This window comes from Engystomops pustulosus, chromosome 4 (genome assembly GCF_040894005.1).
Source record: "Engystomops pustulosus chromosome 4, aEngPut4.maternal, whole genome shotgun sequence".
Lineage (NCBI taxonomy): Eukaryota > Metazoa > Chordata > Amphibia > Anura > Leptodactylidae > Engystomops > Engystomops pustulosus.
The window spans coordinates 208,054,128-208,081,073 of record NC_092414.1 but is presented as its reverse complement, the minus strand read 5'-3'; the positions used below and the strand labels follow the sequence as shown (position 1 = coordinate 208,081,073).

Here is a 26,946-nt window from a genome sequence, read left to right as displayed (position 1 = left end):
GCAAGTAAAACATCTGGAAACATGTGTAATGTGTTCTGTAACACTGTTCTTTTAATGTGTTCTGTCAGTGAAAAATGCTCGAGTCTCCCATTGACTTTAATGGGGCTCGTTATTCGGTACGAGCATCGGGAACAGTTTGTACCGAATAACGAGCACCCGAGCATTTACGTGCTCGCTCATCTCTAATTGTGAGCCCTCATGGGCAGGGTCCTCCTTACACTTGTCTCCTGATCTCTGTGGTTTAGTATTCTTATCTTAATGTAATATACATATAAATAGTTATTACTCACGGTTGTCCATAGCCCCCAGCCAGTAGGGCGAGCACAGTGACACACAGAAGGCTGCTCCCCATGCTGATACAATGCAGGTTTTTGGGCTGTGGGACTTTATATCATCTGTAAAACAAAGACAGCAAACAGTAACCCTATAACAGGAAGATCAGGAGGGATTTGCCAACAATAGCAAAGATGATTTGCAAGACTTAAGAACTTTCAGGGATAATGATCTTTAAACAAACATTGCTAGACATATTATGGGCCACAAATGACAATCTTTTAAATAAATCCAGTTTGGATAAAATCCAGTGGCTTATAAACTGAATAACCGGAAAGGGGAGGTATCATCCCTATGAAAAAACGCTCACAAATTGTTAGTAATTAGAGATGAGCGAACATACTCGTCCGAGCTTGATGCTCGTTCGAGCATTAGCGTACTCGTAACTGCTCGTTGCTTGGACGAGTATTTCGCCAGCTCGAGAAAATGGCATCTCCCGCCGTTGTGATTTTTGGCGTCCAGAAACAGAGCCAATCACAAGCCAGGAGACTCTGCACTCCACCCAGCATGACGTGGTACCCTTACACGTCGATAGCAGTGGTTGGCTGGCCTGATCAGGTGACCCTGGAATAGACTAGCCGCTGCCCGCGCTGCTCGGATCATTCTCTGTCTGGATGCCGCTAGGGAGAGAGCTGCTGCTGGTCAGGGAAAGCGTTAGGGTGTTCTATTAGCTTACTGTTAGGCAGGAGTGATTCTCAAAGAACCCAACAGTCCTTCTTAGGGCTACAATAACGTTTTATTTTACTTTTTTTTGGTTTGCCTGTGGCTGGGCTTGCTGCCATTAGTAGTGCAGCTAGTACCATACTGTGAGGAATTTGCAGGGAGACTTGTGTTTAGCTCTTAGTGACACACATATCCACCTCAAACACCGAAGTGGGACAATTTATTAGGGGTTTGATTAGAATTAGGCAGAGTCTGCTGATTTATTTTTTTTTACGTTTATTTCTTTTTATATCTCAAAGTCATCTGGCAAAGCAGTGTGCTTTCAGTGTGGGCTAGAAAATACCCATAGGAGAACCCCAACGGCTTACTTAGGCCTACAATAGCGTTATATTTTCCTTTTTTTGGTTTGCTTGTGGCTGGGCTTGCTGGCATTAGTAGTGCAGCTAGTACCATATTGTGAGGAATTTGCTGGGAGACCTGCGACCGTTGTGTTTAGCTCTTAGTGACACACATATCCACCTCAAACACCAAAGTGGGACAATTTATTAGGGGTTTGATTTGAATTAAGCACAGTCTGCTGATTTATTTTTTTTGACGTTTATTTCTTTTTATAACTCAAAGTGATCAGGCATAGCACAAAGGATAGCATCGTTTTGTTTAAAAAAAAAAAAAATTTAAAGTTTACACTTTAATTTGGAAAATGTTTAACCCGAGGGCTAGGGGTAGAGGACGAGGGCGTGGACATGGGCGTCCAACTACTGCAGGGGTCAGAGGCCGTGGTCCTGGGCGGGGTGAGACACCACCTGCTGATGAGGGAGCAGGGGAACGCCGCAGAGCTACACTCCCTAGGTTCATCATGTCTCAAGTTACTGGGACTCGTGGTAGAGCACTGTTGAGGCCAGAACAGTGCGAAGAGGTGATGTCGTGGATTGCAGACAATGCTTTTAGCCATTTGTCCACCAGTCAGTCTTCCACGCAGTCCACCCATGTCACCGAAATCAGCACTCCTCCAGCTCCTCCACCTCAGCCTCCTTCCCCCCAGTCTGCCCCCTCCCAGCAAAATTTGGCATTTGAACCGGCATACTCTGAGGAACTGTTTTCTGGACCCTTCCCGCAGTCATAAACCACTTGTCCGGTTGCCGCTGAGCTCTTTTCCGATCCCCAGGTTTTCCACCGGTCGCAGTCTGTGGGTGATGATGACATTATTGACGTGGTGGAAGAAGTGTGTAAAGAGGTGTCGGACGATGAGGAGACACGGTTGTCAGACAGTGGTGAAGTTGTTGTCAGGGCAGGAAGTCCGAGGGGGGAGCAGACTGAGGGATCGGAGGATGATGAGGTGACAGACCCAAGCTGGGTTGATAGGCCGGGTGAACACAGTGCTTCTGAGACGGAGGCGAGTCCTATACCAGAACAGGTTGGAAGAGGCAATGGTGGGGCCAGACGGAGAGGCAGGGCCAGAGCTGGTGCATCAGCGCCAAATGTTGCCCGTAGTCAAGCTCCCGTGGCGAGGGCTAGATTTTCAGAAGTCTGGAGGTTCTTTAAAGAAACACCGGATGACCGACGGACTGTGGTGTGCAACCTGTGCCAAACCAGGATCAGCAGGGGTTCCACCACTACTAGCTTAACTACCACCAGTATGTGCAGGCATATGAATGCTAAACACCCCACTCAATGGCACCAAGCCCGTTCACCTCCGGCCGGGCACACCACTGCTCCTTCCCCTGTGTCATCTGCTAGTCAGCCCCCTGCCCAGGACCCCGGCCCAAACACCTCCCGTGCGAAAACCCCATCTTCGCCTCCACGATCCTCCACAGCATCCACCAGTGTTCAGCTCTCCATACCCCAGACGCTGGAGCGCAAAAGGAAGTATAGTGCAACCCACCCACACGCCCAAGCCCTCGACGTCCACATCTCCAAACTGCTTAGTCTGGAGATGCTGCCCTATAGGCTGGTAGAGACCGAGGCCTTTCGAAACCTCATGGCGGCGGCCGCCCCTTGGTATTCGGTCCCCAGCCGCCACTACTTTTCCCGATCTGCCGTCCCAGCCCTGCACAAGCACGTGTCAGACAACATCATGCGTGCCCTGACCAACGCCGTTTCTGACAAGGTCCAGCTGACCACGGACACGTGGACAAGTGCTGCCGGGCAGGGCCACTATATATCGCTGACGGCACATTTGGTTAACTTGGTGGAGGCTGGGACCGAGTCTGACCCTGGGGCTGGTCATATACTGCCGACGCTGAGGATTGCGGGTTCTACCTCGGTCCAGGTCTCAAAGGCCTACTATGCCTCCTCCTCTTCCCACCCCTCCTCCACCTCCTCCTCCGAATAACCATCCGTGGGCATGGCGCCATCAGTCGGTAGCTCTAGGCACAGCAGCAGTGCCGTTGCTAAGCGACAGCAGGCGGTGCTCAAACTACTGAGCCTAGGCGATAAAAGGCACACCGCCCAAGAGCTATTACAGGGCATCACGGCGCAGACTGATCTGTGGCTGGCACCACTGAACCTGAAGCCAGGCATGGTTGTGTGTGACAACGGCCGTAACCTGGTGGCGTCTCTGCAACTCGGCAGACTGACACATGTGCCATGCCTGTCCCATGTGTTAAATCTCATAGTTCAGCATTTCCTCAAGACATTCCCCAATCTGTCTGATTTGCTCACGAAGGTGCGCCGCATCTGTGCGCATTTCAGGAAGTCCAGCACAGATGCTGCCACTCTCAGGGCAGCGCAGCGCCGCCTCCAACTGCCCGCTCACCGACTGCTGTGTGATGTGCCCACGATGTGGAATTCAACATTAACCATGTTATCCAGAGTTTACCAGCAGCGCAGAGCGATTGTAGACTGCCAGATGTCAACTTCCACCAGAACTGGTTGTCAGTAGAGATGAGCGAGCACTAAAATGCTCGAGTGCTCGTTATTCGAGACGAACTTTTCCAGATGCTCGAGTGCTCGTCTCGAATAACGAGCCCCATTGAAGTCAATGGGAGACTCGAGCATTTTTCAAAGGGACCATGGTTCGGGAATAAAATGTGTTAATTAATTGAAAAAGAATGTCTTCTGATAAGTTAGCAGATGTATGCAAACATCTGCAATCTATTCTTCACTGTTCCGCGCGTATATTATCTCCCGACAAGTTAGCAGATGTGAAGAACAGTGAAGAATAGGATCATTTAAGTGAAAAACACAGTGAAGAATAGATTGCAGATGTTCGGCACATCTGCTTACTTGTCGGGAGATACGCTGTCTCCGTGCCCCGCTGTCTCCGTGCCCCGCTGTCTCCGTGCCCCGCTGTCTCCGTGCCCCGCTGTCTCCGTGCCCCGCTGTCTCCGTGCCCCGCTGTCTCCGTGCCCCGCTGTCTCCATGCCCCGCTGTCTCCGTGCCCCGCTGTCTCCGTGCCCCGATGTCTCCGTGCCGCTCCGTGCCGCTCCCCGATGTCTCCGTGCAACGATGTCTCCGTGCGGCTCCCCGCCGCTCCCCGATGTCTCCGTGCCCCGCTGTCTCCGTGCCCCACTGTCTCCGTGCCCCGCTGTCTCCGTGCCCCGCTGTCTCCGTGCCCTGCTCTCTCCGTGCCCCGATGTCTCCGTGCCCCGCTGTCTCCGTGCCCCGCTGTCTCCGTGCCCCGATGTCTCCGTGCCCCGATGTCTCCGTGCCCCGATGTCTCCGTGCCCCGATGTCTCCGTGCCGCTCCCCGATGTCTCCGTGCAACGATGTCTCCGTGCAACGATGTCTCCGTGCCCCTATGTCTCCGTGCGGCTCCCCGCCGCTCCCCGATGTCTCCGTGCCCCGATGTCTCCGTGCCCCGATGTCTCCGTGCCACTCCGTGCCGCTGCCTGATGTCTCCATGCTGCCGCTGCCCCATGTCTCCGTGCTGCCGCTGCCCCATGTCTCCGTGCTGCCGCTGCCCCATGTCTCCGTGCTGCTCCCCGGTGTCTCTGTGCTGCTCCCCGGTGTCTCTGTGCTGCTCCTCGTTGTCTCTGTCCTGCTCACCGTGTTCTGCAATGTGTTCTTCACACATATATATTGTTCTTCACATACTATTTTGTTCGCACCGTTCCGCGCGTATCTCCCGACAAGTAAGCAGATGTGCCGAACATCTGTAATCTATTCTTCACTGTGTTTTTCACTGTGTTTTTCACTTAAATGATCCTGTGTTCACTGTGTTCACTGTTTTTATTCTATTCTTCATTGGTCTTCACTGTGTTTTTTTAATTAAATGCTCGATCTCAAGCAGGGGAAATACTCGTCCGAGCAACGAGCCGTTTCGAGTACCTTAATACTCGAACGAGCATCAAGCTCGGACGAGTATACTCGCTCATCTCTAGTTGTCAGGTCAGTCAGCTTCCTCAAGTCTACAATGAGGAGTGGACGTGGATGTCTGATATCTGTCAGGTGCTGAGTAACTTTGAGGAGTCAACACAAATGGTCAGTGGCAATGCCGCCATCATCAGCCTCACCATCCCGCTGCTTGACCTGTTGAAAAACTCTCTGGTCAGCATGAAGTCGGAAGCTTTGCACTCGTCACAAGAGACGGGGGAAGAAGATTCCCTTGTTGATAGCCAAAGCACCCTCAGGTCTGTTTCTCAGTGCATATCGGAGGAGGTGGAGGAGGATGCAGAGGAAGAGGAGGAGAATGTTGGCGAGACACAAGAGGGGACCATTGTTCAGTCCTTCACTGTTCAGCGTGTATGGGCAGAAGAAGAGGAGTTGGAGGAGTTGGAGGAGGAGGAAATGGAGAGTCAGGCCAGTGAGGGGAGTGAATTCTTGCGCCTTGGGACTGTGGCGCATATGGCAGATTTCATGCTAGGCTGCCTATCCCGTGACCCTCGCGTTCAAAGAATTTATTCAAGCACCGATTACTAGGTATTCACTCTCCTGGACCCACGGTACAAGCAAAATCTTTCCACTTTCATCCCTGGAGAGGAAAGGAGTGTGAGAATGCATGAATACCAGCAGGCCCTGGTGCACAAGCTGAAACAGTATTTCCCTTCTGACAGCGCTAGCGGCAGAGTGCGTAGTTCTGCGGGACAAGTAGCGAGGGAGAGTAGGCGAGCAGGCAGCTTGTCCAGCACTGGCAAGGGTACGCTTTACAAGGCTTTTGCCAGCTTTATGTCACCCCAGCAAGACACTGTCACCTGTCCCCAGTCTCGGCAGAGTAGGGCTGATCTTTACAGAAAGATGGTGAGGGAGTACGTAGCTGACCATACCATCGTCCTAAATGATCAAACAGCTCCCTACAACTACTGGGTTTCAAAGCTGGACATGTGGCACAAACTGGCGCTGTACGCCTTGGAAGTTCTTGCCTGCCCTGCCGCTAGCATGTTGTCCGAGCGGGTTTTCAGTGCAGCTGGTGGCATCATCACTGATAAGCGTACACGCCTGTCGACTGACAGCGCTGACAGGCTGACGCTTATCAAGATGAATAAAGCCTGGATTTCTCAGAATTTCCATTCTCCACCAGGTGAAAGAAGCTCAACCTGAATAATGTATGCTCTCCTCCTCCTCATTGTCCTCCTTCTCCTCCTCTTTGTACACTAAAGCAGAGGAAACTGGCTATAGCTATATCACTCTATGTATTTAATTTTTCTGGAGGGCCACCTACCCGGTCCTCTGTTTTAAACAATTTTTGGGAGTGCCACATACAGGCACTCAATCTATTTAATTTTTCTGGAGGACCACCTACCTGCTCCTCTGGTTTGAAAACTTTTTTGGACTGCCACATACAGGCACTCAATTTATTTAATTTTTCTGGTGGACCACCTACCTGCTCCTCTGGTTTGAAAACTTTTTTGGACTGCCACATACAGGCACTATCCAAATTAAGCACATGGTCCCCTTATCAAACGAGCTGTGTTAGCCAGAATTTTGGGTTGTTTTCATGGCTTCCACATCAAACTTGTTAACTTTGTCGCCACCCTGCTGTGTAATACACAAAATATACTGGCAAACTTCTTGCGCATCTGTTTACATTCCCCTCACCCGCCATAACCCAAAGCACAAACGTCTTGAGGACCTGCCGGCTGCTGTGTACGGGGGAAACTGGAGGACCTGTGGTGATGTCATCATCACATGACCCTCTGGCTTCTCCTCTATACAGACTCCCGCGGAACAGACAGCTCTGCTCAGTGAGTAGAAACTGCAACTTGAAGCAGCGGGGGGGGGGGGGGGGCAGGAAGAGTGAATTAGACCTTGGGGCAGGAAGGGGGGGGGGGCACTAGACCTGGGGACAGGAAGGGGGGGGCACTAGACCTGGGGACAGGAAGGGGGCAGTATTATAGTAGTTATATTCCTGTACATAGGGGTCAGTATTATAGTAGTCATATTCTTGTACATAGGGGCAGTATTATAGTAGTTATATTCTTGTACATAGGGGGCAGTATTATAGCAGTTATATTCTTGTACATAGGGGGCAGTTTTATAGTAGTTATATTCCTGTACATAGGGGGCAGTATTATAGTAGTTATATTCTTGTACATAGGTAGCAGTATTATAGTAGTTATATTCTTGTACATAGGGGGCAGTATTATAGTACTTATATTCTTGTACACAGGGGGCAGTATTATAGTAGTTATATTCTTGTACATAGGGGACAGTATTATAGTACTTATATTCTTGTACATAGGGGGCAGTATTATAGCAGTTATATTCTTGTACATAGGGGGCAGTATTATAGTACTTATATTCTTGTACATAGGGGGCAGTATTATAGTAGTTATATTCCTGTACATAGGGGGCAGTATTATAGTAGTTATATTCCTGTACATAGGGGGCAGTATTATAGTAGTTATATTCCTGTACGTAGGGGGCAGTATTATATTAGTTATATTCTTGTACATAGGGGATAGTATTATTGTAGTTATATTCTTGTACATAGGGGGCAGTATTATAGTAGTTATATTCTTGTACATAGGGGATAGTATTATTGTAGTTATATTCTTGTACATAGGGGCAGTATTATAGTAGTTATATTCTTGTACATAGGGGGCAGTATTATAGTAGTTATATTCTTGTACATAGGAGGCAGTATTATAGTAGTTATATTCCTGTACATAGGAGGCAGTATTATAGTAGTTATATTCTTGTACATAGGGGATAGTATTATTGTAGTTATATTCTTGTACATAGGGGGCAGTATTATAGTAGTTATATCCCTGTACATAGGAGGCAGTATTATAGTAGTTATATTCTTGTACATAGGGGGCAGTATTATAGTAGTTATATTCCTGTACATAGGGGGCAGTATTATAGTAGTTATATTCTTGTACATAGGGGGCGGTATTATAGTAGTTGTATTCCTGTACATAGGGGGCGGTATTATAGTAATTGTTCTCCTGTACATAGGGGGCGGTATTATAGTAGTTATATTCTTGTACATAGGGGGCAGTATTATAGTAGTTATATTCTTGTACATAGGAGGCAGTATTATAGTAGTTATATTCCTGTACATAGGAGGCAGTATTATAGTAGTTATATTCTTGTACATAGGGGATAGTATTATTGTAGTTATATTCTTGTACATAGGGGGCAGTATTATAGTAGTTATATCCCTGTACATAGGAGGCAGTATTATAGTAGTTATATTCTTGTACATAGGGGGCAGTATTATAGTAGTTATATTCCTGTACATAGGGGGCAGTATTATAGTAGTTATATTCTTGTACATAGGGGGCGGTATTATAGTAGTTGTATTCCTGTACATAGTAGGCGGTATTATAGTAATTGTTCTCCTGTACATAGGGGGCGGTATTATAGTAGTTATATTCTTGTACATAGGGGGCAGTATTATAGTAGTTATATTCTTGTATATAGGGGCAGTATTATAGTAGTTATATTCTTGTACATAGGGGGCAGTATTATAGTAGTTATATTCTTGTACATAGGGCGCAGTATTATAGTAGTTATATTCCTGTACATAGGGGGCGGTATTATAGTAGTTGTATTCCTGTACATAGGGGGTGGTATTATAATAGTTGTATTCCTGTACATAGGGGGCAGTATTATAGTAGTTATATTCCTGTACATAGGGGGGCAGTATTATAGTAGTTATATTCTTGTACATAGGGGGCAGTATTATAGTAGTTATATTCTTGTACATAGGGGGCAGTATTATAGTAGTTATATTCTTGTACATAGGAGGCAGTATTATAGTAGTTATATTCTTGTACATAGGGGGCAGTATTATAGTAGTTATATTCTTGTACATAGGGGGCAGTATTATAGTAGTTATATTCCTGTACATAGGGGGCAGTATTATAGCAGTTATATTCCTGTACATAGGGGGCAGTATTATAGTAGTTATATTCTTGTACATAGGGGGCAGTATTATAGTAGTTATATTCTTGTACATAGGGGGCAGTATTATAGTAGATGTATGCTTGTACATAGGGGGCGGTATTATAGTAGTTATATCCTTGTACATAGGGTGCAGTCTTATAGCAGTTATATTCCTGTACATAGGGGGCAGTATTATAGTAGTTATATTCTTGTACATGGTTTGGGGTCACCGCAACATGAGGAACTGTAGTGCTGGGTCACAGCATTAGAAAGGTTGAGAACCACTGCACTAGACAAACAATACACACAGAATAGATATATGTATAGTAAGAGAGGACGACAAGTATCAGCAGTTCAGTAAATTAGTTACCTTAAGATCCTTCCTACATTCTGATGGTAAAAGGTTTCCCAAGAAGCGGCCAGGGGCATCATGGGTTCTCTGATTATATCAGGTGCAGACACAACCCTGCACACCCCCAAGAGGGCTTGGAGGACCCTCCTACCTGGTATTAAGTCTAGAACCATGGAGAAGTCATAGCTTCTCAAGGGGAAGCCAGAGGGTGAGGGTTCTGGTATCATTGGATCCAGGTGAATCCCTGGATCGCATTGACCCCAAACCTGAATCATTAGCTATGGTCCCATCCCAAGATATTAATATCTCTGGACCCAAGTGATGTAGAGCCTAATGATTTTTATCTGTGCAATCCTCTGATCCAAAATGTATTTGCCCCTAGGCTGAGATGGACCATCGCTCCATTACTGTTCCTAACCAACGTATTGGTCTGATATTTTTTATGACTCATTGTAATTTTGCTGTGGCTTCAAAAGGTGTTAAAAGCTACAAGAACTCATTAATTCTACAAGATAAGAATCTGGTATATGAATCTCCCTTATACATCCGACTTACAGACAACCCATAGTTACAGACAGACCCCTCTGTTCATGGTGACCTTTGGTAAAGCTCTCTGGATGCTTTTCTATAGTCCCAGACTGCAATGATCAGCTGTAAGGTGTCTGTAATGAAGCTTTATGGATAATCCTTGGTCCCATTACAGCAAAAAATTTTGAAACTCCAATTCTCACTGGGGCAAAAAAAAAAATTGTCTGGAACTACGATTATAAAATATACAGTTTTGACTTACATACAAATTCAACTTAAGAACAAACCTATGGACCCTATCTTGTATGTAATCCGGGGACTGCCTGTACATATATGTTCATCACAGGCAGCTTTCAGGGCTCTGCTAGAGTTAGTTAGGGAAAAACTTTGTGTAGTACCTACAGGCACCCAAAAAAACATAAGCTGTTTATAGTTTTTACAATGGTCCAGAATGAGATGGTATCTATCCTCCTTGGATATGATTTATAGTCACATAGCAGCTCTAGATAACGCACCTCTGTGCTGCACATTTGGCACTTTTTCGGCTTTACACTTGAGCACCTAGGACAGATGCATCGGATGTTCTCTCCAGGACAGACTAAAATTCGGCAATGGTGTAGGAGGCCACTGCAAACATGTGGCATCCGTCTAGACTGATATGGGCCAGAAGCAGAAATGAAAGCAGGCCACTTCTTCTTTTGAGAAAGGAATCTGTCATCCTGGATCATATCCTTATCTGGAAGACCCTGCGGTTTATCTGTAAGGGGTAGCGGGTAAGCATGAGATACTGTCATTGTATTTACTTACCTGTAGTCACCATATAACAACTCATCTGATTCTTCTTAGATATCAAGACTACAAGAGGTGTCACTGAGGGGCTACCTAAAGAGTTTATGTTTACATGAACAATCAAGGCATGGAGGGTGACGGTAGTGAGCGTGCAGCCAAAGTCTACTCCTGGCAGCTCAAAGTCAAAACCCCTTGTGGTCTGGGGAAGATGTAGGCAAAAATTAAATAAAGTATACTTACCTTTCTTTGGCTCCTAGTTTGAGGGTTGCAGTGGTCGTCTCTGCCCCCAAGCCTTCCTGGAAGTGTCCAGCCTCATGGGACCTGCAAAGGTCAATCAGTGACCTCAGCCAGCCCTTGTAAAGTGACTTGTTATTCCTCAATGGTACCCACTAAAGCCTCATAGGTCACAGCTGGACCTGCAACACTTTTAGCCTGACTAGGAGTGCTGGAGAACAGACAACCACCAGGATCCCGAGCAGGGTAAGTTAAGCAGTTTTTATTTTTTTATGCCAACCTCTTCCCTTGGATTCCAGAATTCATAAAAAACCCATCGAAGGCCTATTCTAATCAGACATTGTGAGCTGAACCCAGGTATGGAGACTCCACTGCTTTCTCATCCCGCTTTCGTCTGGTTCATGGGCAGAGTTTGATCATCACACATACATATGTTATAAAGGTACCCTAGAATGGTTTTTCAAAGGAGTCCTCTAAAACCCCTAGATGCAATTGAGTACTCCTGGTTCCAGTTTTGCGACAGTACCAGGACCTGCTTAAGTCAATCATAAACCACTGGACACCACTTGGGATGAAGAGCCAGAAGAGTGAAAGACCATCGGAACTCTGAGACCAGGAGCCAAAGCTGTTTTTTTGTTTTCATTGACAAGCCCCCGGTGGTTTCCCAACACGTTTTTATGAGTTACATCCATGGAGTAGACAGTGTAGCTTGCTGGAACGGATATAATATACTTCCATATTGAATGGAGAGAGCTGGGCAAGAACCCAGTATACATAAAGCTCATAGAGCACCTATTCATAAAACTTATACTTTGTCAAGCACAAACACAGGAGATGAATGTTCTAGTTGAGTAACATTCCCTGGAGCATCTATAGGATGTATTATCTATGATCCTTGCCAGCTACTATACATTGAGCAACTTTTACGTAGTTAAAATACAATACACAATGGAGAATCCTTAAAACAGAGTTCATATTTACTCAATTGTCATTTTGCTCTATCGAGTCCAGGAATCTATTGCCCCTAGGATACAGGAGCTCTAAGTTCCATGTGCCAACCCAACCAACTTCTGGATAAATATGGAAAAGCGGTCCTCCACTCCCTTCCTGTGACACCCCACCATGTACAATGCCCACTTTCCATTATCTATCCACAGTGATCATCCCCTAAATACTGTATAATACATCCCTGCGGACATTATTTAGAATGTGGCTACAAGAACTCATTAATTCTACAAGATAAGAATCTGGTATGTGAATCTCCCTTATACATCCGACTTACAGACAACCCATAGTTACAGACAGACCCCTCTGCTCACGGTGACCTCTGGTAAAGTTCTCTGGATGCTTTTCTATAGTCCCAGGCTGCAATGATCAGCTGTAAGGTGTCTGTAATGAAGTTTTATGGATAATCCTTGGTCCCATTACAGCCAAAAATTTTGAAACTCCAATTCTCACTGGGGCAAAAAAAAAAATTGTCTGGAACTACGATTATAAAATATACAATTTCGACTTACATACAAATTCAACTTAAGAACAAACCTATGGACCCTATCTTGTACATAATCCGGGGACTGCCTGTACATATATGTTCATCACAGGCAGCTTTCAGGGCTCTGCTAGAGTTAGTTAGGGAAAAACTTTGTGTAGTACCTACAGGCACCCAAAAAAACATAAGCTGTTTATAGTTTTTACAATGGTCCAGAATGAGATGGTATCTATCCTCCTTGGATATGATTTATAGTCACATAGCAGCTCTAGATAACGCACCTCTGTGCTGCACATCCGGCACTTTCTCGGCTTTATACTTGAGCACCGATGACAGATGCATCGGATGTTCTCTCCAGGACAGACTAAAATTCGGCAATGGTGTAGGAGGCCACTGCAAACATGTGGCATCCGTCTAGACTGATATGGGCCAGAAGCAGAAATGAAAGCAGGCCACTTCTTCTTTTGAGAAAGGAATCTGTCATCCTGGATCATATCCTTATCTGGAAGACCCTGCGGTTTATCTGTAAGGGGTAGCGGGTAAGCATGAGATACTGTCATTGTATTTACTTACCTGTAGTCACCATCTAACAACTCATCTGATTCTTCTTAGATATCAAGACTACAAGAGGTGTCACTGAGGGGCTACCTAAAGAGTCCACCCCCATAGCATGATGCTGCCGCCACAATTTGTCACTGCTGTATTGTATTTGGCAGGTGATGAGCAGCGCCCGGTTTTCTCCACACATACGGTTTAGAAATAACACCAAAAAGTTCAATCTTTGTGTCATCAGACCAGAGAATCTTATTTATCTGGGAGTCCTTCATTTGCACACTATATGTGGCTTTTATATGTCTTGCACTGAGGAGATGGTTCCGTTGGCAGACTCTGCCCTAAAGCCCTGACTGGTGCAGGCTGCAGTGACAGGTGACTCCCATCACCCTACTGCATCTCTGGAGCTTAGCCACAGTGATCTTGGGGTATTTCTTTACCTCTCTCACCAAGGTTTTTCTCCCACGATTACTTAGTTGACTGGACGGCCTGGTTGTGGTTGTCCAACCCTTTTCCACTTAAGGATTATGTAGGCCACTATGCTCTTGAGTGCTGTGGATAATATTTTTTAATCATGACCAGATCTGTGTATTGCCACAATTCTGTCTCTGAGCTTCTTGGGCAGTTACTTAGACCTCATGATTCTCATGTGCTCTGTCATGCACTGTGAGCTGTCATATATAGACAGGCGTGTGCCTTTCCTAATTAAGTCCAATCAGTTTAATTAAACACAGCGGTACACCAATGAAGGACTAGAACGATCTCAAGGAGGATCAGATGGAAATTGACAGCATGTGAGTTACATATGAGTGTCACAGCAAGGGGTCTGACTACTTCTGACCACAATTGCTACAATTCTGTCTCTGAGCTCCTTGGGCAGTACCTTAGACCTTATGATTCTTATGTGTTCAGGCATGCACTGGGAGGTCTTATATAGACAGGTATGTGTCTTTCCTAATTAAATCCAATCAGTTTTATTAAACACTGGTGGACTCCAATGAAGGAGTAGAATGATCTCAAGGAGGATCAGAAGGAGATGGACAGCATGTGAGTTACATATGAGTGTCACAGTCAAGGGAATGCTGAATTCTTATGACAATGTGAGATTTCAGTTTTTCTTGTTTAATAAATTAGCAAAACTATCTACATTTCTTGATTTCTTACAAATTGGCTGCAATAAAATATAAAAAGTGGAAAGTAGAGTCATCTTTTACTGTTTCCTACAAAGTCATCCATGTGTTTAGTGGGAGAGTGTGTGTAATGTGCCGCAGGTCATGGCAGGGTAGACGCGTAGCACAGATCTTGTCTTGGGTCCAGGTTATTTTGTTTGGAGGTCATGGCCCCTAAAGGTCCTTTTGCAGATCACCTATGATGGGAATGACACAATCTCTGTGTATTTTGCTAATCCCTCCTGTTATTTCCTGTAAATGTTGGACTGTTTTTCCTTTCCCAAAGCAGATACGAAATCCCACTGCCTACATCCTGCACTGTATCCTGGACACAGCATGGGGAGCAGAATTCTGTGCGTCACCCTGCTCGCCCTACTGGCTGGGTGCTATGGACAACCGTGAGTACAGATATTTTCTATTCCTTTTATGTTTGTGCGACATTACTATAAAAAGGAACACTAGAAGCAGAAGCAGCCAGTTACTATTTACTATATTGCGGTATTATTATACGGCGGTATTATAGTATGGCGTATTATTTCAGTATTGAATTGCAGTTCTATGTGGCACCTGTATTGTAGAAATCCGTGTCTGGGCTAAAAGTGTAATGACTATACTAAGGACCCAGCAAAACAGATCATCTATTCTCTGCAAGATGATACACAGAGAATGGAAGAGGAGACAGATAGACCTGCTCATTGTGTCACAGCAGCGGAGCACCTACTGAAAGGGGTTGTCTCATCTGACTAATTGTTTTTTCTCCAAAGTCTCTGCCTGTGTTCCTTCTTCAGTCTGAGTGATAGTTCAGGCTAGAATTGTGATAATGACATTCAGCTGTTAGGTGTAATCCATGGCCCGGGGCCCTCCAGTGAAGATTATACTTGGGGCCCACCTACTGCTACATAGAAATATTACATGCACATTTTTAGGTCACACTGTAATCTGTGCCTTCCCCAGCTCTCCCTAAAATTGTTTTCCACTTACATTGTGGGGTCTCCTATAGGCCCATTTCATCTCCCCTTATGTTGTTGCCCCTCTCATCTCCCCTCATATTGTAGTCCTGCTCATCTCCCCCTCACATTGTGGTCCCCTCTCATCTCCCACCACTTATTGTGGGCCCCCCCTTCATTTCCTCCCCCACTATGTGGGCTCCCTCATGCCCACCTTCACAGTATGGGCCCCTCATCTCACCCTTATGCTTTGGCCCACCTTATACTGTGGCTATAATCCCGATAAATTATTATATTGTGGTCCCTCATCCTCCCTTATATTGTGGTCCCCAATTACGTCCTCCCTCACATTATATGTCCCCGTCATCTCCACCTTATGTTCTGCCCCCACTTATATTGTGGCACTCTGTCATCTCCAGTTCATATTGTGGTCCCACTCATTTCCCTCTAATGTTGTGGCCCCCGCCTTTCCCCATCATATTGTGGCTCCCTCTCATATCTCCTTATTTATTGTGGTCCCCTCATGTTCCCACTCAAAGTATTGGCCCCCCACATGTACTCCCATGCATTGAGTGCCCCTCATGTTCCCCACATAATGTAGGTCCCCTCCCATTGTGTCCCCTTTTCCACTTTCTTTTCTTGTTGCTGTGTGATCAAAATATTAAACCCCTCTCCCCATTCCCTGGTAGCTTCCCTCTCTCCTCTCCTCTGCTCCTGGTATGTGCACTCTGATGCCGTAGGCTCCATGACATCATCACATTGCACCTACCGGCTCTGCTGCACACAGGGGTACTGGCTGATGTGGGAACGCTGACAGCTCTCTTCATCATCATTTTATTCCACTCCATCTGCAAACCTGATGCAGCTGGAGCTGATGGGGGCATGGTCAGGGGGCATAGTGGGCAGGGTCATCAAGATCAGGGGCGGAGTCAGCAGGAGCCGGGGCCCGCTGCTGGATGACTCCCACCCTGGTTGTAATCTCTGTGCTCCTAATGCTGCTATATTGTATGGACCACCAGTTCATTCCCCCATTCTAGGAAGATCTGTCCCTTGAGAAAATGTTGTTCTTGTCTACACAATCTGCTTCTCATCTATCTGCAATCAGTCATTCATCATTTTTACGTACATTTTATACCTACAGAGGATAAATCTATTTACGTGTACAGTACATGATGGGTCCCAGGTCCAAATAACAGTCCAGGTTTGGCAGTAATGGCCTGGACAACGAAAACCCTCCTGACTGTATCAGGCCTCTTATGGCTCTGTCGTTAAGGGGGTTGTCCAAGAGTAATAAATATTAATGATGTGGCCGGGAAGGGGCTGCATAAACAATAAACTTCTACCTAACTCATCCGGCCCTCCTGGTGTCCCGATGTGTTGTGCACCAGGTTGTTTTCAGGTACACAAAAGCTTTGCTTCGGCAAATTCATGGCCACCCGTCTCCTGTCCAAGGTGCTGTGTAGGGTGCTGGAACAGGGGACGGAAACTTAGAGCGGAGCTTCCTTGCCATGTAAACAAAATGGAGCACAGCACAGAGTGACCGCGGCGCAGGACACCGGGAGCACTGGATGAGGTAATTAAAAGTTTATTTTTTATGCAGCCGAACTCCGGCCACCGCGCTCTTTTTTATTACTATCGGAAAACCCCTTTAACACTACCACCACCATTGGTTTCTAAAGTAGAATCACAGGGAACCAACAACTACCATATTGGCCCACCCACCGGCCTAGAAGCAAGGCCTAAAAATGTGTCTAGGAACAATGATCACCTTAATGTAATACATTGTAACATACATTTATAGTAAAACACTGCAGAATATGATGGCGCTATAAAAATTTTAATTTATTATTATTATTTATTTTTATTAAGACTTATTAATGCAGTTTATTATGTTGGTGATGTCTTTAAAAAATAACTAAAGCTCATATATTAGCATGATGTTTAACAGTAAAAAAGAAAAAAAAAATGTTTGCATTCAAAATAGATTTGCATCACAAATACACATACATGGTATTGCTCTGTCTGTAACAAAATTGTGTTAAATTACCATGATATAAAATTACTTTTCTTTTCATCCAGTCTGCTAGATACGGGCAACAAATAGGCAATCAGAAAGGAATAAGTGAATTGTACTAATTAAAAAGTCAACTTATTGCACAATAAAACAATCCCCCAGACATGACTATGCAGGCGCACCAACTCCAGCATGTGTGCCAGGTGGGAGAGACAACATGGATACAGATGTGAGATCCGGTTGGCTCTCCCTGGCTCAGGCGAATCGGTTGGTAAAATCACAGCGGGTCCCAGAGATGGGGAGAAGCAAAGCAGGGAGCCTAATCCCACCTTTTGGTTGTTGCAGCGGAGAACTGTAGCATTCATTAGCAAAAAATTTGGTTGGAACAATTTTTTAGTTTTGCCTGTATTTATGGCTTTCACTATGGTCTCCAGATTATACATCTCATTCACTTTTGGGGAATTTGGGGCTCATTTATTAAGGGTCCGAATCGCGCACTTTCATCGGGTTTCCCGAATATTTCCATTTTGCGGTGAATTGCCCCGGGTTTTTGGCGCACGCGATCGGATTGTGGCACATCGGCGTCGGCTTTCACGTGACAGAAATTGGGGGGCGTGGCCGTCGGAAAACCCGGCGGATTCGGAAAAACCGCGGAATTTAAGAAACGATTTGTGTCACTAGATCAAGCACTCACATGCATCGGGAAGAAGGTGAACTCCGGTGGACCTCGACACAGCAGCGACACATGCAGGATATCGGGCGCACGGACCTTAGTGAATCCCGTCAGACCCGAATTCTCGTCGGCCATCGCGCTGCGGGATCGCAACGGGACCGGGTAAGTAAATGTGCCCCAGTATGTTCTTAATAAATTTTTCCTATCGCCATATTCTAACATAACCTATTTATACTTTGGTGCTTTTTTATATGGAGATATATAAGAGATCATTTTTGCAGGATGAGCAGATATTTTTGTTCATATCATTTTAGACATTGTTGGAACTTTTGACCACTTTTCATCCAAATTTTTATGGGTGGCAAAATGCGGTTCTAGGAAATTAGAAGATTTTTATTTTAAATTTTTTAAAAATTGATTTTTGTACATATTTTTTCTGCCCACTCGGGAGATTGAGCCCTAATATGCCTGATTGCTCATTCAATATACTCCGGCAAATGGTAACAGTTAGTAGGGATGGGTCTTGCAGGACTTGTACTTTTGGGTGATGGTCTATTTGAACCACCTCTTAATCTACTAAATATGTTGACACACTGGGGCACATTTACTTACCCGTCCCGTTGACGCCGCCGATCAGGAATGTCCGACGAGGATTCGGAGCTGCCGCGATTCACTTACAGCGCGCGCCCGATTTCTTGAATGTGTCGCTTCCCCGGTGAGGTCCGCCGGAGTTCACCTTCTTCTTATCGGTGTATGTGAGTGCTGATCTTGCAACACAATTTGAATTTTAAATTCTGTGGTTTGTCCGAATCAGTCGGGTTGTATGACGGCCACTCCCCCCGATTTGGGTCACACGAAAGCCGTTGCTGATGCACCAAAATCCGATCGTGTGCGCCAAAAACTCCTGTTCAATTCAGAGCAAAACAGAAATGTTGGGGAAACCAAACGGAAATGCGTCCTTAGTAAATGTTCCCCACTGTTGTTAGGACTAGGAGATACTAGTCTGGACCCACAAAAGGTCAATGCCACTATGGATTAGCCCCATTCTCAGTTGCTTTGAGCAATACAACAATTCATCCCAAATGAACAAACAATTCAGCCCAAACTTCTCTTCACTCACTACCCCAATCTTTGCTTTTGCTAGACCATAAGCTTTGACCATCAAGTGGTCTCTGGAAGAATGGATGAATTCATTTATACAAACCACAAAACCCTCACCTACTGTACTCATAACCTACTGTACTTACAATCTACACAGAATCTGAACCCTCATCAGCAAGATGTTCTATGCTAGATTTCATTTTGTACTCTATTTCTGTCCTATGTTGGAAAAACATTACCGATGACGCAGTTTCCCGATCTTTTGAGACTACAGACCAGGAATCCTCAGCATATTCAGATAATTGATCCTTATCAATTGAGTAAGTTGCTCCTCTTCAGTTTGAAGACATCCCAACTTATGTTATTCTTATGTTATTATTTTGGCTCTAATTGTTCATGCTCAATGTTCCATATTGTCATGGATTTAATCAGAGATATTACTCCTCTGCTGGCTGCACCACTGTCTGGGTCGTTGCGCATGGCTTTCTTCATTCAAGTCTGATCTTCCCTCTGATGAGGTGTCCAATTCACATCTAAATTCAGAAGAGTCCTCATGTGCACATCATCCACAATCCAATGGTCAAATGGAACGTGTAAATATTAATGAAGGATATCTCTTACATGATAGCTGGGTACTGCTACCTCCCTTGGGCAGATTTCTCTAAAATATGGATACTAGCGAATCTACTAGTGCATTGCGTTCTTCATTATTTACCACCAACATCCCTGTGTGTCTCTTCCTATGCTGGGGTCAGAGAGTTAGGCCTTTCCGAGAGTTTGCCAATTGAGGCCGCTTTGCAGGCGTGTTGAGACTTTTGATGCTCCACTAGGGGATTCTAGGAAATATGCAAACCGATATTCCTTGATGAGACAAGGAAAACCATGTCTCTTTGCATCCTTGCAAGTCAGCCCCATTACTATCAAGCATGACTTTCAGGAAGCCTAATGTCATGACCAGTATATCTGTTCCGGAAAGAACTGTACACAGCGCTGTTTCAATGTGATTGCTTCTCCTCAGTACAGTGTAGAGAACTGGTTTAGCTGAGTGAGAGGCTTTTGACTAGAGTCAGGGAGTAAGAGTTCCCCTTAAGGCCACCTTGCAGGTGTGCTGACTCCTAGTGGCTCCAGAAGCTAGTGATGCTACGGTAACTTGCTCCACATCTGGCAGCAAACAAAATCAGTTATAGATCAGCTAAATAAGGAGCAAATGACAGGGCTGTATGTTGTGCAAGGGATGTCCGTACAATGTACATGTATGGCTCATGGCTGTTATCTCAGTTACACATCACTATTGTCTTTTCTTATCGAGGGGTTTGGCTGATGTCCTTCTTGTCTCTGTGATAGGTGCACTCTCATTACACCCAGCGTGTTACACCGGGACAGTGATGAAACCATCGTCTTAGATGGAAACAACAAGACTTTTGAGGCTGATGTTGAGATTCAAGTCTTTCTTACAAGAGATTTCAGATTACCAAAGCAGAAGATCTCCCTGAATGATGACAACAATTTCCTGGGCACCGCTACAGTCCGGGTAAGGTCATGGCGGGACACAAGTGGCAGATACATCACACAGTTATCCATCCATCCCGGATCTCGTCCTTTCGAGGTTATTTTTTATTTTTTTTCAGATTCCATCTGAAGTATTAGCTAAAGACCCCAAAACCAAACAATACGTCTATGTGACTGTGACGTCTCCTGTGTGCAACCTGGAGAAGGTTGTCCTGCTCGGCCATCAAAGAGGCTATGCCATCATTCAGACTGACAAGACCATCTACACCCCGGGGTCTACAGGTATATGTATGAGGTTGTGGCAATGAACTGTCCAGCTCCCTGTAATTATTGCACCTGCTGAGACTCAATGGGGCACATTTACTTACCCGTCCCATTGACGCCCCCGATCCGGAATGTCCGACGAGGATTCGGGTCTGTCGCGATTCACTAAGATCGTGCATCCAATTTCCTGCATGTGTCGCTTCCCCGCTCAGGTCTGCCGGAGTTCACCTTCTTCTTCCCGGTGCATGTGAGTGCTGATCTTGCAGCACAATTTGGTTTTTAAATTCGGCGGTTTGTCCGAGTCAGTCGGGTTGTCCAACGTCCACGACCCCCAATTTGTGTTGTATACAAGCCAGCACCGATGCGCCACAATCTGATCGTGTGTGCCAAAACTGAAAAATTTGAGAAACCTGATGGAAATGTGGCCGCGGGACCCTTAGTAAATGTGCCCCAATATGTGATCTAACAGCTCGCTGATGTATGAGAAATGTCCTACACGGCATGAACTCCACTCTCAAATCTGCTGATGGAAAGCTGAGGGTAGGCAAAGGTTTCATTTGAACATTTGTATAAATTATCTTCTGTGTCCTCTTTGCACAGTTGTCTACAGTATCTTCTCTGTCGATGACAAGATGTCTCCTGTGAATCCAGCTCTGGTCATCGAAATTCTGGTAAGCAAATAAATGGTTCTAACCAGGCGAATAAAGTAGATCCACCACGTGGTGTCACTGCATTACCAGAAACTCCATTGCTGTAATCTGTGTTCGCTTTTCCCCCCAATAGAAGCCAATGAGACATTTTATGTGATAAATGAATAGGTGAATCTATTTGGCCATCGGGGCGTCTGAACTTCAGGCACACCCCTTCATACCCTTCTATGCCTAAAGGTTCCACAATTATTGGCAGTTCACAAGGAATTTGAGATTATTTTAGGGCCCGTCCACTAGAAAACTGGTCCGTTGGGGCCAACTGTGTTATATAGAATCCAGGCCTGACCGAGGTCCTCTGTAATCTAACATGTTTCACCAAGGACACATTCCCAGCCTGAAGTACATTTATATCATTGCTCGAATATTACACTTAATACTATTAATAATATTACAATAATATAATGTATAATAAAATGTATCATCTTCATTCACTTTTTTTCTTTACAGAGACCTGGTACAATTGTCGAAAAAATGAGAGCGAGAAGTTATGGAAGCTCCGGTATCATGACCTTCTCCTACAAACTACTGGAACTAGGGAGGTAAATCCACATCAGTACTGGAATCTCTTTGGTCCATGTAATACAATATAAGGCAGCACTCTATTACAGTGGTGGCGAACCTATGGCACGGGTGCCAGAGGTGGCACTCAGAGCCATTTCTGTGGGCACTCAGGTTATCACCCCAGGACAGAGTCCACCAGAAAGCAACAAATCCACCAAATCTTTCTGCAGCCCCAGAAAACTTTAGAGATGCTGCTCTCAGCGCTATTTTTAAGCAAAACTTCATTGGCTGTTTGGAACTGCAGGAAAAGTGAGAAGGTGTGGACAGGGCTGCAATATCTTTTTGAGGTCCCCTTGCTGGACCCTTCATTATTTGTCTACAAAGAGACCCTGGTGAGAAGCTACAATGATGGTCTGAATTTGCCCTCTTTGTTTCAACTGTATTGGTGGCCTCAGGGGGCCGATACGATTGAAAGATGTGGAAGAACAGGTAGCAATAAGTTACTGCTTAAAATGCCATGTTGGCACTTCACAGTAAATAAGTGGATTTCGGTTGTAGCTTGGGCACTCGGTCTCTAAAACGTTCGCCATCACTGCTCTATTAGGTAGAAGCTTTCCTGCGGGTACTGACTCTTTTCGCCCAGGAGACAGCACCTTGATTCAAAATAATTTATTAACCTGTTTATTTCAGGTCCACCTATGACCATTTATGTCAGTGGTGGCGAAACTATGGCATGGGCTCCATAGTCGGCACTCAGAGTCCTCTCTGAGGGCACCCAGGCCTTCACCACAAGTCCACCTCCTGTGGACTGCGGCAGACCAGGGTGTGCCATGTTCTGGACAACACATTTATGCCTGCATGGACTGCAGCAGGAACAGGAAGGTGTAGACAGAGCTAGATTATCAATGGAGCTCCTGCTCCAGCTCCCTGATTCTTCCTGTTCAGGGAACCCTACAGAGAAGCTACAAGAAGAAGCCAAATTTCTGTATCTTCTTTCCACTATATTGGTGTCCTCAGGACTCCAATATGATTGGAAGCTGTGATAGAGCAGGGAGCAATAAGTAACTGTATAACATGTGATGTTGGTACTTTGCACCATATAACTGGGTCTTGGTTGTATCTTGGGAAATGAGTCTCTAAGGTTCTCTATCACTGACCTATGTCGTTTTGAGTACACCCACACGGTGCTGCCTTTGTCAGTTTTCTGGCAAAAAATGGATATAAAAAGCTTCATATGGCCTTGAGGAAGCGACGGCGAAACGTACGTCGGGGTCCTGCGGTGGTGGTCTCGAGAGCCTTGTGTATGATTGGTAGGCACCTATACATGTAACGCCCCTTTTTTCTATTTGGGCAAAATTTACTATTGGGTTCTGGTATATACACATATACATGCTTTGTGCTCTCTATGTTTACTTTTATACCTATTGAGGTGGACTTGTGATTCATTTGACCACCACCGCTTTTGTGTGTTTGTTGTTGTGTATTTCAGGTGATGATTTGAAATTGTTGTGTCTTTTTTGGTTTCCTTGTGGGAATAAAGATCGAGTATTGTATTATTCTGTTTTATGTATTGTGATTTTGTTCATGTGGTCCTGTGTACTATTTTTGGTATTCATAAAATCTCCACCAAGTCTGGCAAGGTTGCGATAGCCCTAAGCGCCGGGCTTCATAAATTCCCCTGCAATCCACTGCAGATATTACATGGTATAACCACATTTCAGATAAGACCATTGTAACGAGTGTATAAGGCGATTTTTTTTTCACAGTTTGTAAAAAAAAATGCAGTAAACAAACTGCACACGAGCCCACATTTATTAAAGTGTCTGTGCCAGTTTTCTGTCTGACTTTGTACTAAAAACAATGGGGCAGATTTACTTACCCGGTCCATTCGCGATCCAGCGGCGCGTTCTCTGCGGTGGATTCGGGTCCGGCCGGGATTCACTAAGGCAGTTCCTCCAACGTCCACCAGGTGGCGCTGCTGCGCTGAAGTTCCCCGAGGCCCGCCGGAATGCACTGAAGTTCACCGGCCTATTCCTAGTGAAGGAAAGCGCGAGTCCCGCAACACTTTTTGTTTTAAATGCGGCGGTTTTTCCGAATCCGTCGGGTTTTCGTTCGGCCATGCCCCCCGATTTCGGTCGCGTGCATGCCAGTGCCGATGCGCCACAATCCAATCGCGTGTGCCAAAATCCCGGGGCGATACAGGGAATATCGGCGCAAATTGGAAATATTCGGGTAACACATCAGGAAAACGTGAATCGGGCCCTTAGTAAATTACCCCCAATGTGAACACTGCTTGCACACGTTTTTATGAAGTGACCGACGAATGCACCAGGGGCGTTCGGGTGCACAGTCGGGCGGTGTGCCATATTTATCATGCAGATTCCCTCAGAATTGTGTCACACGCTCTATGTAGAAGGCATACCAAAAAGAAGTTGGTCCACTCTGTCGCACGTAGTGCCGGTTGTACTAGTTGTGGTAAATGTGGGCCATAAGGTGTACAAATGCACTCAGAAATCTTCACTCACAGACCCAAATCTATCCAAACTAGTGCAGTCTGTACTATGTGGAGTGTGCAGAGTGCGGCAGATTCACATAACACAGGCTAACACGTAAAATAAAATGGGGCACATTTACTAAGAACAGTGCAGTCTGTATAAGGTGCAGTGTCCTGTGTAGTGTGCAGGGGCCGCCAGATTCAGGATTTCTGCCGCATATTCTGTATGAATCTTGCGCCACAGCAGGGTGCACCTATAACATGGGCCGTGTGACACATTTCTGTTGGACTTTGCTTGTTTAATGTGGTGCACAGTCCGACTGAGCCCCTTTCAGTGCAGAAATGTGGCGCGGACACCAATACCTGTACATGCAGTATGCACTGAACAGAACGTGCAAAGTCCAACAGAAAACTGGTGCACGGCCCTTAGTAAATGCGCCCCAATATGTTTGATTTTGAGGTTGTAATGTTCAAAAATGCTGAAAATTTCACGTTGTATTTATCCTTTGACCATACAATGTGACACCTTATTCATCTGTCCCTGCAGTGTGGGAGTATGGACCATATCAGTGAGGTATGAGCACTCTCCAGTCCATATATACTCCACAAACTTTGAGGTGAAAGAATACGGTAAGAGGATTTGCTAATCGACATGGAGATAATATCAGTTACAGTCATTTACTTTACGACGGTCCTGTCTTAAAGGGTTTTGGCGGTCGAACAGCCAGTCCAGCGAACTGACCCCCAGCCATGGCTGTGATTGGTCAGAGTGAGTCCCCTGGACAATTATAGTCATGACTAGTTGCTAGGGGCCTCAATTTGCCGGACTTGCTGTTCGGTCGCCAATTCTGCAATGCCGAACCCAAACGAGGATGTCGGGTCTTCTCTTCCATAAATTAAGAAGAGAAGTGAATTTGAAACACTGTGATACATCGGAACAGGGGAATGTGCATTTGAAATTTTGCCTGACGTCCATATAACTAGCCAGATGGACACGAGCTTACAGAGATATCACATGACATAATCATCCTATAAAATGATATACAGTATTTTTCGGACTATAAGGCGCACCGGAGTATAAGGCGCACCATCAATAAATGCCTGCTAAAATGTCTAGGTTCATATATAAGGTGCACCGGAGTATAAGGTGCACCTGATTATAATGATGAATGACCAGCAGGTGGCAGACCTGTGCACAGTACAAGGCAGCTGTTGTCTGTAAGTACGGTTCATATATAAGGCGCATTGGACTATAAGGCGCCTATATAGTCCGAAAAATACGGTATACAAAATGCAAGTCATATAACGCCCAAAATAGTGTTACCTCTTATGTACACAGATGGGACTGTTGATTGAAAGGTTCAGTCCTCCTTACTTCTCCTTTCCCATATAGTGACGCCCACATTTGAGATTCAGCTGATCCCACAGAAGAATTTTTTTTGCATTCATGATACTGAATTTACTGTGGAAATTAAAGCAAAGTAAGTAGATGATTAGTGTCTGATTTGATGGAACGCCATAAAAATTTCTCAAAAGTCAAACTTTTAGCTCTAATGAAGGAAATGAAGAGCAGCACTCACCAGAAAAGTTCATAAAACTATTCAAATTATTTGTTAAAGGTTAAAATGAACTTGTCATGAGGATGACACACTTTTATCTATTGACCAGTCCATTTATATACTTATTGCTGTTATAATTAACATAAAAGGTTCCACTTACATTAAAAATGAAACAGAAATATCCCTCGCTCCCTGCGGGTAGTCACAGGAGCGCCTGAGCAAGGCTGTGCATTCCTGTGTCGTCATCATTATCTCCTCTCTGTCCTGCTGGCTCCCCCTCCCTCCTACAGACATCAGCTTAGAGATTTGCTTGGAGCACAGGGTCAGCTAACAGCTGCAAAAAGAAGATAGGAGCTATGAGAGCAGAGAGGAGATAATGATGATGATAACAAAGACTCGGACGCCCCCATGACTTGCTGCGGTTTGCTGGCAGGGAGCCAGGTGTAGTTTTACTGTATCTACTTTAAAAATTGAGTGGAACCAGTAAGATTGGGAATTAGCATTAAAAAGATCTTGGGAATCTGTCATTAGGTGAAAATGTGTGATCCTGATGACACATTCCCTTAAAATCTAGGAAGAAGAAACCAAAGAGCAATTATACACAGGCTATATCACTCTTCTTCTGGCCTAGGTTGTTTACCATAATAATAATAATAATAATAATAATAATAATAATAATAATATCATCTAGCATATACCCACCCCATATGAAGAGGGAACCATTTTAAACAAGGCTGCTCAATTTTAAATGGTTAAATGATATAGCCCCCCTGTCATTAATATGCAAATTTCAA

The 26,946-nt window shown here is 45.1% G+C and overlaps 2 protein-coding genes across 9 annotated transcripts in view; one reads left to right on the top strand and one right to left on the bottom strand.

Moving 5' to 3' along the window:
• LOC140128231 (venom factor-like) overlaps nucleotides 1-424 on the bottom strand; it is a 55,861-nt gene extending 55,437 nt beyond the window's left edge. Inside the window, exon 1 of the mRNA XM_072149784.1 lies at nucleotides 291-424. Coding sequence (XP_072005885.1) covers nucleotides 291-352 — 62 coding nt within the window. The 5' untranslated portion in view covers nucleotides 353-424. The remainder of the gene's footprint in view (nucleotides 1-290) is intronic.
• LOC140128225 (A.superbus venom factor 1-like) overlaps nucleotides 1-26,946 on the top strand; it is a 119,915-nt gene that overhangs the window by 34,896 nt on the left and 58,073 nt on the right. For 5 of the 8 annotated variants that reach the window (XR_011855128.1, XM_072149771.1, XM_072149770.1 and 2 more), the window contains exons 3-9: nucleotides 14,667-14,778; nucleotides 20,460-20,646; nucleotides 20,744-20,906; nucleotides 21,489-21,559; nucleotides 22,046-22,137; nucleotides 25,141-25,223; nucleotides 25,987-26,074. Coding sequence is in view for 7 of the 8 variants with exons in the window: in XM_072149771.1 (XP_072005872.1) it covers nucleotides 14,717-14,778; nucleotides 20,460-20,646; nucleotides 20,744-20,906; nucleotides 21,489-21,559; nucleotides 22,046-22,137; nucleotides 25,141-25,223; nucleotides 25,987-26,074 (746 nt within the window). In the remaining variant the exon portion in view is untranslated. The remainder of the gene's footprint in view (nucleotides 1-14,666; nucleotides 14,779-20,459; nucleotides 20,647-20,743; nucleotides 20,907-21,488; nucleotides 21,560-22,045; nucleotides 22,138-25,140; nucleotides 25,224-25,986; nucleotides 26,075-26,946) is intronic. The other 3 variants (XM_072149772.1, XM_072149776.1, XM_072149774.1) reach the window with 3 other exon arrangements.